The sequence below is a fragment of the Aquarana catesbeiana genome, linkage group LG10 (assembly GCF_042186555.1).
Source record: "Aquarana catesbeiana isolate 2022-GZ linkage group LG10, ASM4218655v1, whole genome shotgun sequence".
Lineage (NCBI taxonomy): Eukaryota > Metazoa > Chordata > Amphibia > Anura > Ranidae > Aquarana > Aquarana catesbeiana.
In genome coordinates, this window is record NC_133333.1 from 209,351,330 (window position 1) to 209,368,469 (window position 17,140).

The following is a 17,140-nucleotide window of genomic DNA, read 5'->3' on the forward strand; positions in this document are numbered from 1 at the left end:
ACCAATGAGACGCTGCTGAAATAAAATCACATTCATTCTGTATTGAATTAGTATTATAATTGTCTGTGAGGGTTTCTATGTGTGTGATCAGGGGTGAGTGAATCATATACAGCCAGATACTGATACTGAGTTCTGTGTTTTATTGTACCGCCAGCAGCATGTTAGTCACATCATTACATACTATAAAGCACCTTCATGTTCACTGAGATCACAAGTGTGAATTAGGTCACAATGAAACCGCTGAGAGCGAGCTGCGGAGCCCTGAAGCATCCAACATTGATGTCTTACTTCCCATGGAGTGCTCTGCGCATACAGACCAGGGAAATCCTACTATGCAACCAAGAATGGAGCGACTGTGAGGGCAGGATGGAAATACGATACACAGTAGAATACCAATCATAGACATTTAATTCTGACCTCCAGCATTCCCTTCAGTCTTGCCCGGTTGCACAGGCTCCTCTCCTGTACTGAAATAGCTTCCTCTGATTTCACTGCACACTGTGAGCTTCTCACAATCTCTATTGGAAGCTGCAGCAAGTCAGAGATTGTCTCATTTCCTGGCTGCAGGACATCCAGTAACATTTAGCTATTTCCTCCCCAGCTTGACTGTCTCTGGGCCGCTCCTTTCATTTATTGGATTTCAGGTCTTCAAATCATGGAAGTTCAGCATCACATGGGCAGTACCTAGGATGGTCTGCATGCAAATACAGCCTGCCTATGAATGCCTGTAGGCAGCTGCAGTCTGCTTTCTCCACAGCAGGCAGCGTTCAAACCGCAGAGGGAGAGGAACATGGTACCTCTATGGTTTCCTGGGTTACTGGGGCAGCTATCTGATTGAATGATTGCGCTCCACGTGACTCCGGCGGCCTTGTTGAGTCAGGCAGAGTCTATTTAGGTCCCGGGCTTGATGCACATTCTGCATGTAGACAGTGTAGGGACAGGTCGCCCTTCTGTCAGGGACAGTGCTTAGCAGCAGGAAGAGGTTCCAGATGAGTAGGGGAAGTGCAGGGATACACCATCTTTCCTGGAAGCCTCCCTGCTTGGGTACAGACTGGCCAGGCTGCATTCCACCCCTCTAGGCAGACGCTGTCGGCACACCTGGGACCTACTGCTAAACTCATCGCTGTACATTCTGTGATTGCACCCGGTCGGGTTGTTGCCTTGCCGGGATAGTTGTGCGTTGCTAAGCTGCAATTCCAAAACAGCTTTGTTTCTGCCACTGGACTCTGAGTGTTTACTGCCGCTGCACAATGCTGCACCTCCCCACACACTCACTGCTCTAGATTAATACCCAACCATCAAGACATTTTGATATTTGCATAACTCTTCCCAAGAGCCAACCTACTGCTTAAATCAGGACTGAAGGCTCTTGCGAGAAGTACTGAGGCGGCCTCTCCCACCAGCCATGATCTTCCTGCAATACATAGAGAAGCACAGAGACCTAGTGAGGATCGGTATACAGTGGGGAAAATAATCATTCGATCCCCTGCAGATTTTGTAACTTTGCCCACTTACAAAGAAATGAAGGGTCTATAGTTATTATCATAAATATATTTTAAATGATAGAGACAAAATATTAACCAAAAATCCAGAAAAAAACACATAAAACAAATGCTATAAATTAAGTTGCAGTTCAGTGAGTAAAATAAGTATTTGATCCCCAAGCAAAACATGACTTAGTACTTGGTGGAAAAATCCTTGTTGGCAATGACAGAGGTAAGACGTTTCTTGTAGTTGGTGACCAGATTTGCACACATCTCAGGGAGAATTTTGGTCCACTCTTCTTTACAGATCTTCTCTAATTTCTTAAGGTATCTTGGCTGTCTCTTGGCATCTCAAAGTTTCAGCTCCCTCCATAAATTTTCTATAGCATTAAGGTCTGGAGACTGACTAGGCCACACCATGACCTTAACGTGCTTCTTCTTGAGCCATTCCTTTGTTGCCTTGGCTGTTTATTTTGGTACATTGCCATGCTTGAAGACCCATCCATGGCTCATCTTCAGTGTTCTGGCTGAGGGAAGAAGGTTCTCATCCAAGATTGTACAATACATGGCCCAGCCCATCGGCCCTTCAATGCTGGATATGACCCTAAGAACACCATCCCTACAGTCAAGCATGGAGATGGAAACATTATGCTTTAGGGCTGTTTCTCTGCTACAGGTACAGACTGACTTTGCCACATTGAGGGGCCAATAGATGGGGCCATGTATTGTAAAATCTTGGGTGAGAACCTTCTTTCCTCAGCCACAACACTGAAAATGGGTCATGGATGGGTTTTTCAGCATGACAATGACCCAAAACATACCACAAAGGCAACAAAGGAGTGGCTCAAGAAAAAACACATTAAGGTCATGGAGTGGCCTAGCCAGTCACCAGACCTTAATCCTATAGAAAATTAGAGGGAGCTGAAACTTTGAGTTGAATTCGGAGGGATTAGAAACTTAGTAAATATTTAAATGTTCTCTGTGCCCACTCCGGGAAGCTCATCCTCTCTACTTGTCCTACTGGCCATTGTCATAGAGATACTCACTTTGGAGAGATTTACAATCTCTCAATTTTGGACCTCTAATTTCATGTTGAGTCTTTGATACAGGAAGTCAAAGGAAATCTTTGCAATGGGACACAGACAGAGGTTTTGCCCATTGATTTCCCTTTCCAAAAAAAAAGTTTCGTCTTTGGATACACTTTATGGCAAAAAAAAAACAGTTTTATGTATATTATTCAGAAGACAGCTATGCAGACAAGAACCTCGACTCGGCTTTGCAATTATTATTATTTTCCACTGCTATACTCTCTGTAACCCCCCCCCCCCCATGGGCTGTACCATTGTCATCTCAGAGAAGGGTATGTGAAACTCCCCAGGGACCACAGTAACTGATAGCCTAATAACTTACCAAACTGTACCAATTTCACCCAGGTGGAGCAAACTAAGTTGCTTAGCAACATCTACATTCTATGCTGGAGCATACCATTATGTACCAAGGGGAGAGCTATGCTAAGAACAAGCACCATGGTTGGACCATACCACTTTTTTGGGGGGGGGGGGAGATATGTGAATAAGCTTCCCTGTTATTAGGCTGACTGTCAGACAAACATGTCTTACCAGACTGTACTTTGGAGATCTACTCTCTGTCTCCCCAGTCATTATGTTGCCTAGCAACAGCCCAAATAGTGTAAGAGACCGTGCCATTGTTTTCAGGAATGAGGGGGGAGTGTTATTAGAAAAAACCCAGGCATTTTCTTTTGTAACAATACTTTGTGCTCAGCAACATGGTGCCTAGAGAAGAAGAGGTTGAAGGAGGGGGCAATGGAGGGGATGAAAGATGGAGCAATGGAGGGAGTGAAAGATGGAGGGGGGGTGAAGGAGGGAGCAATGGTGGGGGTGAAGGTGCAATGGAAGAGGTGAAAGATGGAGTGATGAAGGAGAGAGCGATGGAGGCTGTGAAAGAGGGCGCAATGGAGGAAATGAAGAAGGTAGCAATGGAAGGCGGGGGGGGGGTTAGGTAGGGAGCAATAGAGAGAATAAATGAGGGAACGCTGTAGGGGGCAGGGAGGGAGCAATGGAGGGGGCAAAGGAGGGAGAAATGAAGGGGGAGGGGCAATGGAGGGGTGGGAATATAACAGTGATTCCAAAAACTGAATAATCAAGTTGTGATTCTAAGAAGATTCAAACACTTACTAAAAATGTAAAAAGGATCATTGTTTTATAGCCTGAACCCTATAGTAAAAGAATTCTGATATCACTGACCTCCTTCTGATAATACTAGCTACCTTGAGTGTCTTTGGTTTCTATATGTTCTGAGTCAAAACTATAAAACAAACCTTTGGGTCCATTTCACATATTCCTAACTCCAGCCTAATATTATTTTTTTAAATTTTGGATGGAGTTTGGGAAAAGCTAACATTTTTGTCAGGTTACTATTTCTGTCTGTGACTCAATTGGGGGTGCTTTCTCTCATTTTCTGTGACATCTACACAAGAGAAAGGGGATGCGGTTGTCAACAAGGCAGGAATGCATGGGCGGCAGTGAACACATTGTAAGTAATTCTAATGCCGCGTACACACGAGCGGATTTTACGGCAGACTTTGCCCGGCGGACGGGATTTCGTCGGACAATTCGATCGTGTGTGGGCTCCAGCGGACTTTGTTTTCTCAAAAGTTGGACGGACTTAGATTTGAAACATGTTTTAAATCTAGCCGTCAAACTCGAGTCCGGACGAAAAGTCCGCTCGTCTGTATGCTAGTTCGACGGACAAAAAGCCACGCTAGGGCAGCTATTGGCTACTGGCTACGAACTTCCTTGTTTTAGTCCGGTCGTACGTCATCACGTACAAATTCGACGGACTTTGGTGGATTTTGTGTAGGCAAGTCCGTTCATTCGGAAAGTCTGTCATAAAGTCAGTTGAAAAGTCCGCCGAGCAAAGTCTGCCGTAAAGTCAGCTCGTGTGTACGCGGCATAACACTACTAAATAAGTGTTTACAATAGACTTCAAATCACTTTCTGCCCTAAAAGAAAGCGAGGGTGAATCTCTCCAATGAAATCATAGATGGATGACACTAAAAACCTGACCGAGGCTGTAAAAGCTGGAGAAGGGAAAATAGGAACAAAAATGAAATTGTTGCATCTAATGACCAATAAAAATTCTCATTTTATTTCTTAGAAAAGAAAGGATTAAACCTAATTAGTCACTATGGGCAAACATACTACCTTTGTTCACATGTTTGTTGCCTTTGTTTTTTTATATATAGTTCTTTTAGCATCGGTTTGTTATTGTTCTTGAATCCCAGTAGTTATTGTGTGTCTGTCCTGGGACACCACATGTCAGTTTGTCTGAGATCAGAAGTGACAAATGATCATTACTATCAGTGTGAAATTGCACATGTTGGTTTCAGTGTCTTCTTTAATTTATCTCTAGGCCAAATATTGGACCTTCATCTTCAGAGGTCAACTCAGCTCCTCAGGATGAAGAGCAGGAGACAGACAGGACTGATTTAGATTCTGCAGAACACATGGAACTCCCTCTTGTTGGATCAACAGCAGCGATAAAAGACATCTCTGATCCTGGGGTATCTCATGAGGACCCATCTAGTGCAGAAACAAATATAACTGATGTTCCCGACGACAGATCTGTAACGGAAGCCCTCACTTCAGACACAGCTCAGCAAGAACATCAGCACAGTGTGCAAGAAGATGGGCTTCAGGTAGACACAACTGACGAGAAGGACGAGGCTGTGGACAATAAGGTGAACATTGCAGGTATGACAGACGATCATGGGGTACAGGCTGCGGATGAAGGAGATGAGATCACTCCAGATGACCCTGAATCTGAGGCTACAGAACCTCCTTCTTCTGGGAAAGAGACAGTTTCTGGCATGGAGATAGAGCAAGAAAGCAACCAGGAACAAGATGAAGAACCTGAGTCATTGACTGTGACATCCGACCAAAACTTGTTAGAGGACATAAATGATCAAGTTCACGAAACCACTGAGAACAGAAAGGAAGAGGCAGCTGAACAACCCATTATAGAGAACAGTGGTGAGCAGACAGCTACGGTTACTGGAGAGAGTGATGTAGTGGACACTGCTGAACAGGTGGCCCAGACCAATGGACACTCTAATGCAGAAGAGACCAGTGACCAGACAGCAGAGACAACCAATCAGCTTGCTATAGATGACTCCGGTGACCAGACAACTGAGACCACTGTTACGGAGGAAACTGAGGAACAAAAAAATGAGAATAATGGAGACCAACCAGCTTCTGGTCCCATCCTAGATGAAGAAACAGCAGGAGAGGAGGTAATGTCTAAACTGTTAAACATCATAACTGTGCATGCACCTTGGGTCTAAGGCTAACCATTCACTTTATTTTGCACTTACTCTTTAAAGTCAAACTCTAGCCAAAGTTTATTTTTTTGTTTTGGAGGGAATAAGGAAGGATTCAAGCCTCCTTCAGGTTTTAATTGCCATCTGCCATCTTCTGGGTGAAGCTAAGGTCGAGAACATGTTGGCATACCCTCAAACTAGCACAAGGAAAGTTCAAGAGTAACATAATACAGTGTTATTTTAAAGAGTAGTGGATGCCTGGAACAGACTTCTAGCAAAGTTAGAACAATAAGTAAATGTAAAGTGGTCCTAAAGGCAGAAGTTTTTTTTAGGGTCAAAAATCTGCAAGCAACTCCCCACTCCAACCTCCTTAAATACTTACCTGAGCCTAATCGCGATTCAGAGATGTGCACGAGAGCAGAGCCTCTCTCGGCTCCCTCTCTCCTCATTGGCTCAGACACAGCAGCGGGAGCCATTGCTGTCAATCACAGGAGGGAAGGTTGGCTCGGCCGGAAGGCCAGCTTGGGCTCTTATGGACACACAGAGCCAGTTAGGGAGCGAGTGGTTTGCTATAGGGCACTACATTCTGTCAGGACAGGAAGCGACAGAAGATCTCTCCGACGGGGACACAGACAGAAACACATGTTTAGTAGAGCAGGGGAACAGTTAGCACTCCTGACAATGTTTTATTTCTATCCATTTCTTTCTGTCCTGTTGTGGTGACAACCAATCCCCAATTTCTTATAAAGGTGTCACAGGAACAGGAAGTGAAAGAAAAAAAAACCAAATTTCTTTTGCACAGAATGCATACATTCTGTGCAAAAGAAAAAAAAAAAGTCTTGAGTTAGAAACACAGAAATTGTATAATTTTTGTATACGGTTTCCTGTATTTTTGCATATTGTTTTGTTTTTATTATTTTAGTACTTGACAATATTGTTTTTTTTTTTTTTCCTCCAACATTACATCTCTGAATATTTTCCGACCTTATTAACAATGCAAAATAATTTTACACCCTGTCACAAACCTAACATGTATATCAGTGGCGTTGGTTTCAGTTAATCAAATTCATACAGAGCACAAAGGCTCCAGTGTGGAAGCTTTAAAACAAAAGCATAAAAATAAATAAATAAATGTTTTAGGATCTATGTGTAAAAAGTCTACTGAGTGCGCCTGACCAAAAATCTACTGTAGGTTCAAAACCATTTAGGACGTCCAATTCATTTGGGGCCCACAAATCTCCCCCTTCTTCAGGGACTCTGTCTTGTAGATCTGACGAAGGGGTAGATATTTGAGCATCGTAAAGTGGTTGTAAACACTTACATATACCCAGTGACGAGACTGACCTCAGGTGATACACAGAGAGGAAACAAATCCTCCAACATAAGTTGTACCTGTCTATCTGCAGTCTTCTCTTCTCTACAGCCAGTTCAAAGTCCAGAATTTATAAAGCTTGTCTGAGCCGTCAGAAAAAAAGGCGAAGAGCTAAAGTTACACCTAAAGTTACACTCTGCAGAGCTCAGTGAGGAGAGCTTTCAGAGCTGATTGGAATGAAGGGACAGCACACAGAAACAGAGCTGAGGCTGTCGATCAGCTGGAGATCCCTCTCCTGTCACCTTTAATTTATAAAGGAACAAAGCGGCAGACAGAAATGACACTCAGTGCTGTTAATTGAGACAAGTACACACCAGTGTTTCTCAACTCCAGTCCTCAAGACGCCCCAACAGGTCATGTTTTCAGGCTGTCCATTATTTTGCACAGGTGATTTGATCAGTTTCAGTGCCTTAGTAATTACCAAAGCTGTTTCATCTGAGGGAAATCCTGAAAACATGACCTGTTGGGGCGCCTTGAGGACTGGAGTTGAGAAACACTGGTACACACTATAGAGCAGTGATGGTGAACCTTAGCACCCCAGATGTTTTGGAACTACATTTCCCATGATGCTCATGCACTCTGCAGTGTAGTTCGGCATCATGGGAAATGTAGTTCCAAAATATCTGGGGTGCCAAGGTTCACCATCACTGCTATAGAGGGATATGCTTTGTTCATATTTCATGTCTGAGGTTTACAACCAATATAAAAGATTTTGGACTTTTATTTGGTCTGGTGCTCTCAGTAGACCTTTTACAATATCACAAACTTGACCAGCGCATGTCATAGAGAATACAAGTGACAACCATTGCAAAATGTTCCTTACATCAGATGCGTCAGTAAAAATTCCTGACAAGTCTTTGACTGGTGCCAAATTGCCACTGAGACTGGTGTCACAAATTCCCCTTATCATATGGAATGGGCTTCCTCTGAAGGGCATGTCTCCCACTCAGCTCTGAAGGCTGTCAATGCTCATCTTCCAGAAATGTTCTTTTTTTTTTTTTTTAAATAGGGACAAATAATAAAAAAGTGATTCAGCAAATGGTCAAATGCTTTCAGTTGAGTCTCACAGTGTTTCGTGTATCAGTTTTTTTTAATCATTTGCATGTTCTTTTGACACCTCTCAGCCAACTGAGTGATAATAATTTGTCCAGAGAATAAATTGTCCAGAGAATAAATGAATATATGTGAGCATATCAGAGAAAAACTGTGGGTTATCCCGCGTTCCCTAATCTACTCAATCCCTAAAATCTAAATATACAACAAAAACAAAAGATAGGCTGCAAACCAAAAAATTGCGTTCCCGCAACTAAAAATGAATCAAAGGCGTAAATTGGTTGCGCCTAACCATACAACAATATGCGTCCAAATAGGAACATCCAGTGACATAAGTGATGAAAAAACAAATAAACAAAATCAGTGTGTATATAAAGTAAAAAAACAAAGCCTATTAATGTCCAATTATGCCTTCCACATGTGCATTCCTTTACAGATGCGATCCTTATATTATGCTTTTCTTTACCCGTGTGGGTCTTAAATAATTTATAGTGACTCCCACCACCATTCACCACTGTGCTCACCTCAAGTTTAGACCTGTTTCCAGGCCTAAAGACACCTTCCCCTGCTGGGGTTCAAATCCCGGCTCATCAGCTGGTCAGAAATGGTTTTATGGTCACCCCTCTCTGGGTTATGCTGTGCTGATGGGACTCTTATGTGTTTACAGATCCTCTTTTCCTCCTCCGTTCCTTAAAGCGGAGGTCCACCCTAAAAAAAAAAAAAAGACATAAAAATGCTCCTAAAAATTAAAAAAAAAAAAATTGAAAAAAAAATTTTTTTTTTTACTTACCAGAAATGGCTGTTGCTAGGCAGAGCGTCCTAATCTGGCACTTCCTACACCGCGGTGATCTTCGGTCTTCTCCTCCTCGTGTTGTCTTCTGGGGAATGGGGCGTGCTGGGTTCTGGGAACTGTGTGTCCCCCAAAACACAGCCGGCCATTAACAAAGCGCCGCGAGACTCGCGCATGCGCAGTAGGAAACGGGCAGTGAAGCCGCAAGGCTCCACTGCCTGTTTCCCTTAGTTCGAATGGCGGTGTCGGTGCCTTAGTTCGAATGGCGGTGGACGGATCGGCCTCGGGCAGCCGACATCGCGGGTACCCTGGATAGGTAAGTGTGCTTATTAAAAGTCAGCAGCTACAGTGTTTGAAGCTGCTGACTTTTAAAAATTTTTTTTTTCAGCTGGACCTCCTCTTTAATTCAAAAAATTTGCTCCCTTAGTGTAGTATAAGAAGTAATTTTATTAAGACACTAGTATATACTTACATTAAAATAGCAGTTAAACGCATCCACATAGATATCCGACAGGGCCACGGCTCTCATTCCACTCGTACTCCACAATATTACGTCAGCTGACTCCGGGGCAGATGAAAAAAACTTTTTTTACCACAACTATTCCTTTATATTAGCTTTTGAAATTTACATATGCAGCAGTTTAGAAATTAGAAAATAGGATTAGCACTGGGAAACACTTTTTAAAAAATAAATAGTGCATTTTATATACAACTATATAGATCAGGCCAAAGTGAGGAACAAATGAGGAGGAAAGAGGGACTTAGTTCCAAATGAGGGACAGTCCCTCGAAATCAGGGACAGTTGGGATCTATGACTTAACTGCTTAAGGACCGCCCCATGTACGTATACTGCGGAAAGGCGGCCCTGAAGCACAAAATCACGTACCTGTACATGCGTCCACTGATCGGTTCTGGAGCGCGTGCACGCGCCGCCAGAGCTCCGCTTCCGCTGTGATTGGACACAGCAGAGCCAATCAGCAGCTCTGGCGGCGGTGATGGTCGTAGGGACCCGCTAATCATTCACAGGTGAGGCAGAACCGCAGTCTGCCTATGTAAACAAGGCAGACCGCTGTTCTGTGAGGGAGGAAGATGGAGATCTTGTGTTTCTGCTAAGAAAAAACACGGATCTCTGTTTTCCTTCAGTCACAGCATTCCCCCCACAGTTAGAAAGCATTCGCTAGGAGCACACTTAACCCTTTGATCGCCCCTGATGTTAACCCCTTCCCTACCAGTATCATTTATACAGTGACAGTACCTTTTTTTTTATTATTGATCACTGTATTGGTGTCACTGGTCTCCAAAAAGTGTCAGTTAGTGTCAGATTTGTCCACCACAATGTCGCAGTCCTGCTAAAAATCGCTGATCAGAGCCATTACTAGTAAAAACAATTGAAAAAAAGTCCATAAATCTATACCATAGTTTGTAGACGCTATAACTTTTGTGCAAACCAATCAATATACGCTTATTGTGATTTTTTTTTTTACCAAAACATGTAGCAGAATACATATTGGCCTAATTTGCTGAAGATTTTTTACATTTTTTTATTGGATGTGTTTTATAGCAGAAAGTAAAAAAGATTGTTTTTTTTTTTTTTTCAAAATTGTCGGTCTTCTTTTTTTTTATAGCCCAAAAAATTAAAAACCGCAGAGGTGATCAAATACCACCAAAAGAAAGCTTTATTTGTGGGAGAAAAGGGACACCAATTTTATTTGAGTACAGTTTTGCACGACCGCGCAATTGTCAGTTAAAGCAACGCAGTGCCGTATCGCAAAAAATGGCCTGGTCAGGAAGGGGGTAAAACCTTTCGGAGCTGAAGTGGTTAAGGATTACTTTTATATCAGCCTGCAGTTCAGTTTTAAAGACCCCCTCTTACCCAAAGACCAGTAACATTTTAGGAGAGGGAGGCAGGGTTTGATTCTTGCTGTGTCTGCTATGAAACCAGCAACTGTTAGGATCTACATCTGCTTGGACTTAAAAGTATACATTTAACAATGTATTCAAGAACTCAGGGCTCTTATAATTTGTATCTATTATATCTGCTTGGAGTTCAACTTTTTTAATTGAAATTTTAAAAAAAAATGCAAAAATGTGTGTCAAATCTAAAAATGACACCCAATGTCTAAGAAAAGCTGACCCAAAAAACAAACTGAGCACAAAATGATCGCGCCTCACTGAGCTCCGACCTCCTGTAAGTGGGTCTTCAGTGACGGTGAGTTTGTTAGAGAAACCAAGAGAGTGTTGCAGGGTGATGGCTCTGTGGCTGCCTCGGCTCCGCTCTGCACTTTCATACTTTTTCTGCTTTCCGCTTCTTTACCGTTTATGTAACAAGCAATATGTCGATGGCATTTTGGAGACACAGCGGCGTTACTTTTCCTGGTTATTAATTTAATTGGCAGCTGAGGGAATTGAAGCCGTGAGAGACATCTAAATTTGGAAGAAGTGTTGCATGATTGTAGCTGTGTGTTTGGAACATATTGAGGGAGGGCATGACAAGCTGTCAGTTAGCGAGAGGTTACAGCGACAGAAGCGGTATAGAGAATTCCGATTTCTGTGCAACTTTCAGGTATCTCTGAGGATACAGCCCCGGGGCCTTTTGTTATGGCTCATCCAATCGACTCTCGCATAGAACGGTTCTCTTTATTATAGATTAAAAATAACTGACCTTGTTTTACAAAGTGTTCGCAGGATCCGTTTGTTGTCCGTAGCAACCGGATTCATTATTCCAGTGCAGCTGGAACTGCGAATGGCATTAATGAGGCTCATCGCGCTTGTCTTTTCGTTTTAGCACTGCTCACCTCATTCTGCTTAATTTGGAATAAAACTTACCAGTCTGATTTCCAATTGGGCGTTTATATAACAACCCTGTTTAAAATAAAAATGATTCAATTCTGTTTTCAAGCATTTGCTACACAGTTCATAAATTAATATAAGTGTTTATTAATTATTATTTATTTAGCGGGAGAGAAACCCAGACTGTGTGTGCTATATGTCCACATCCTAGCAAATCCTGTACAACTATGACCAGAGAATATGTAGTCATGGACTTTGTGTGGATATATAGAAGAGAAACTGAGTACCATAAAACAACTTTACTATGTACCATTAAAAATCTATTACACAACATTAAAAATCACTCTCCACATAGGGGTTCACAACATGCAAATATTCCAATTACAGTTCACATGTGGACTCAACGCATATCGGGAATACTTCTTCAGGAGCACGTGTGACAGAATCAGTACACTGGAACCCTCTCCTAATCTTTAATAGAGTAATATCATCCAGTAGGGTAGACTGGAATTCATACTGTAGCATGTGTATGTATCCATAAAGGTGCAAATGAGTAAGCCAAGGTGAAGTCATTGCCTCTCGAATGGAAAATTAGGGTACAATCAATAAACAGCCAATAGTCTTGTACACGTAATGTTAAAATAAAAGGACTCACTTCCTAATGGGAAACCATCCAGATCCAATGTGAGTAAGTCACCATAAGGAGAGCATGGTAGTCAAAGTAGTCAAGGCACATGTATTCCAAAGAAGGGGCTCTGATAAGTATCTTAGAAACAAACTCAGTTCATATCATTCCACCCTGGTGCTCAGTTTCTCTTTTATATATCCACACAAAGTCCATGACTACATATTCTGTTCATAGTTATACATAGTTAATAGATCTGATTACATTTTTTTATTAATTTTAAAAGCTGGGAGGGGCTTCTAATATGCAAATAAGGTGATCTCCCATATTAGGGCATCCAGAATGATTCTTTGTGTGGACTAGACATGGTAAAAGATCACTGGGAGGAGTCATAATGTGTCTGTACCCTGTCCTCAAGACTTCAAGAATGGAAATGTAATATATACAGTATGTGTGTGTGTGTGTGTGTGTGTATATATATATATAAATAAAAATTTACATTTTGAAAATTAAATAAAAATAATAAATAAATAAACTACATTTTACATAGTTACAGTACATAGTTGGTGAGGTTGAAAAAAGACACCAGTCCATCCAGTTCAACCTATGATGTGCGTGTGTTTATATCAATAGTACATCTTATACCCCTGTATGTTGTGATCGTTAAGGTGCCCATCTAATAGTTTTTTTTAAACTATTAACGCTCCCTGCTTGTGGAAGAGAATTGCACATCCTTACCGCTCTGACAGTAAAGAACCATCTATGCAGTTTAAGATTAAACCACTTCTCTTCCAATTTTAGTGAATGGCCGCATGTCTTTTTAAATTCCCTTTCACTGAAAAGTTTTTTCCCTATGCTAAGGTCACCAGTACGGAATTTGTACATCGATAGTATATCCTCTCTCAAGCGTCTCCTCTCCAGAGAGACTAAGTTCAATGCTTGTAGTCTTCTCCCATACCTGAGGATCTCTTGTCTCTTTATTAGCTTTGTTGCCCTTCTCTGGACTCTCTCCATTTCCTGCACATCCCTCCTGAGAACTGGACGGCATACTGGAGTTAAACCCCTTTTTTAATGCATGCCAATATTTTTTTGGCTTTGCTTGCAGCAGCTTGGCATTGTATGCCATTGCTGAGCCTGTCATCTACTAGGACCGACCCCCAGGTCCTTTTCTATCCTATATTCCCCTAGAGGCTATCCCCCTCATATTTTTGGTACCCAAATGCATTACCTTACATTTTTCAACATTAAATCTCATCTGCCATGTAGTTGCCCACCCCATTATTTTATTTAGGGCTTCTTGTAAGGTTTCCATATCCTGCGTAGAAGTGATTGCCCTGCTTAGCTTTGTAATGTCCGCAAATACTTAGGTTGAGCTGTTTATCCCATCCTCTAGATCGTTTATGAATAAATTAAACAGAATTGGTCCCAGGACAGATCCCTGGGCAGGGATCAGCAAACTGTCCATACAAGGATACTGGTGTCCGTGAGCAGTCCTTGCAGGGTCGGCAGCCGCTAGTCAGCTTGACATGGCACTGCTCCTGGTTTTTAACATTGGCGTCTATGGGAAATCTTTATCAGCTTGACATGACACTGCTCCCGAACCATAAATGACTTGGACACCAGACTTGGGGACCACCGAGAGGGAACCCAAGACTACAACATTTGGGGTCGGCCAGCATTCAATATCGTCTAGCAAAGTGCGCAATTTAGGGAAGTTGGCTCTTTTGAAATTCAGTGTCCTTGTATTACCCTTGTGCTTCCTGTTTCTGTGATTTATACTGAAACTAATTGACCTGTGGTCACTGCTTCCGAAGTTGCCTCATATTTCTACATCCACAATCAGGTCTGTTTTGTTAGTAATCAGTGGGTCTAGTAACGCTTCTTAAGTCCCTTAGGTAAATGTACCCCTACGCATGTGCAAAAATACAAAAATAAATAGAGTGAAGAAAGTTTGAGTGTTTAGTCAAAAAATGTATAGTATATGACCCTTTAAAAGTGAACGTGCAATTCCTCTGTGTTATTTATGTGAATGATACCTCTCATATGTTCCAACAGGTGGGTTGGGTTTACACTTGCCCAACCTACATTATAATTCTTTGCATTTGCAGCAAACCACTATAAAATTTCTAAAATAGTGTGTAGCCCCCTTTTTGAAGTTATTGGGGTCCGTGAAAAAGCACACTATTTGGGGGCTACCAGCATCCGTGTAAAATTACCTTATATCGACAATTTATATAGTGACTGAAGTGCACTGTGTGTAAAAAAGAAGAAAAGTGCTAAGACTCTATATTGCAGTATATTAGACTTCCTCAAAATTCATATATATAAAAATAGGAATCCAAACATCAGTTAAATTAAAAACAGCATATATGAATGCAACATCTATAAAAAAGTCCCTGTGATGAGTCCAGGCAAAAATAAAATGTCTTATTTACAGAGACAGGAATATTAAGAACCCCAGGATCGGTCGACAAGCAGTTGGAAATGCCCAAGGGGTAATAAGAGGTGACTTCCGTGCATATAGAAGCTGGTGACTCCAAGTGCTCCCCCCCGTACTCCCCCACTCACCAGAATCCGTCACCCCCAAGGGGGTACTACGCAGAGGAGTGGGTGTCTTAGGGTAGCTGCCTCTTATAGATAATGATCCAGCTTTTATGAACTTTTAACTTGTCAAATAAACTGGACATACTTCACTACGCAAGCCCCCTGTCTATTTCTTTGTGTGAGGAGGGCCTAGCAGTACGGAGGTGGAGAACAGTGGAGGTACCCGGGCCTGGATCATTATAAGGGGACCCTTATAACCGGATCAACGGAGGAACCTCACGGAGCAGTGAAGCTAAAGAGGGACATCTATAAGAGGCAGCTACCCTAAGACACCCACTCCTCTGCGTAGTACCCCCTTGGGGGGACGAATGTTTGGATTCCTATTTTTATATATATGAATTTTGAGGAAGTCTAATATACTGCAATATAGAGTCTTAGCACTTTTCTTCTTTTTTACACACAGTGCACTTCAGTCACTATATAAATTGTCGATATATGGTAATTTTACATGGATGCTGGTAGCCCCCAAATAGTGTGCTTTTTCACGGACCCCAATAACTTCAAAAAAGGGGGCTACACACTATTTTAGAAATTTTATAGTGGTTTGCTGCAAATGCAAAGATTTATAATGTAGGTTGGGCAAGTGTAAACCCAACCCACCTGTTGGAACATATGAGAGGTATCATTCACATAAATAACACAGAGGAATTGCACGTTCACTTTTAAAGGGTCATATACTATACATTTTCTGACTAAACACTCAAACTTTCTTCACTCTATTTATTTTTGTATTTTTGCACATGCGTAGGGGTACATTTACCTAAGGGACTTATACCAAGTCCTTTCCCCTTACATGCACTTTTTGTCACTTATGTACTTTTATTATTTTGATTTTTAAGTAATATACACTGTTAATAGGGCAGCGCCAATTCCCCAGATCTCTCCTTTATATACTTCCAATTAACTCCTATTAGGAATTAATTAAGGGGAGGCTGCAGCCCTTCTGATTACTTTCCTAAGCGCGGACTTCTAATTAAATTTAGTAACGCTTCTTGCTGGTGCATTCACCAACTGACCCATGAAATTGTCCTGCAAGACATTTAGGAAATGGAAAACCTTAGACGAATGCGCAGTTCCTTCTGCCCAGTCTATATCTGGATAATTAAAATCTCCCATAATAATGACATTTCCTAGCCTTGCCACCATTCTAAGCTGTTATAGGAGGTCCACCTCCCCCTCCTCCCTCTGGTTAGGGGGCCTATAGCATACGCCCAGTATTACTTTCCCCTTAGTTTCCTTCCTTTGAAGCTCTACCCGCAAGGATCCCACCTCCTCTTTAGCTCCATTAGTGATATTGTGCCTCAAATTCATTTGCACATCATTCTTGATGTACAGGCATACCCCTCCCCATTTTTTTACCCTCCCTATCTCTGCAATATAGGGAGTACCCCTGAATGGTAGCCAGCCAATCATGAGAGCTGTCAAACCAAGTCTCTGAAATTCACACTAAATCGAAATCCCCTTCGTACATTAGCAGCACCAGTCCTCCCATCTTGTTAGCCAGACTTCTAGCATTGGTGTACAAGCCTCTTAGTTTTGTCTGGTCTCATACTAGTTCCTTGTTAGTTGTAATGGGGCTGCAATTTGGATTTGCCAACTTTATTACCTTGGGTTTTAGTATTCTAGTCACCCTACCGCTAATGCCCCCAATATTACCTGCTGAACCCTGTTCCACGCTGGCTAGCTCTACATCTGGTCCCCCCCCCCCAATCGCCTAGTTTAAAATCCCCTCTAACTTTTCGGCCATCTTCTCTCCCAGCCAAGCTACACCCTCCCCATTTAGGAGCAGTCCGTCCCTGCTAAAGAGCAGGTAACCGACTAAGAAGTCGGCCCAGTTCTCCAGGAACCCAAACCTCTTCTTACTACACCAACTCCTCAGCCACTTGTTTACTTCCCTAATCTCCCTCTGCCTTTCTGGTGTGGCTCGAGGTACCGGTAGTTATTCTGAGAATTCTACCTTGGAGGTCCAATTCCTAAATTTAGCTCCTAAGTCCCTGAAATCGTTTTTTAGGACTCTCCATCTTCCTCTAACTTTGACATTGGTACCCACGTGTACCATGACAGCTGGGTGCAGTTGCATAGG

The 17,140-nt window shown here is 42.2% G+C and overlaps 1 protein-coding gene across 1 annotated transcript in view; it reads left to right on the top strand.

The window, feature by feature from the left end:
• Positions 1–17,140, top strand: part of SPA17 (sperm autoantigenic protein 17) — a 143,674-nt gene that overhangs the window by 69,475 nt on the left and 57,059 nt on the right. Inside the window, exon 6 of the mRNA XM_073603221.1 lies at positions 4,917–5,796. Within this exon, the coding sequence (XP_073459322.1) occupies positions 4,917–5,796 (880 nt within the window). The remainder of the gene's footprint in view (positions 1–4,916; positions 5,797–17,140) is intronic.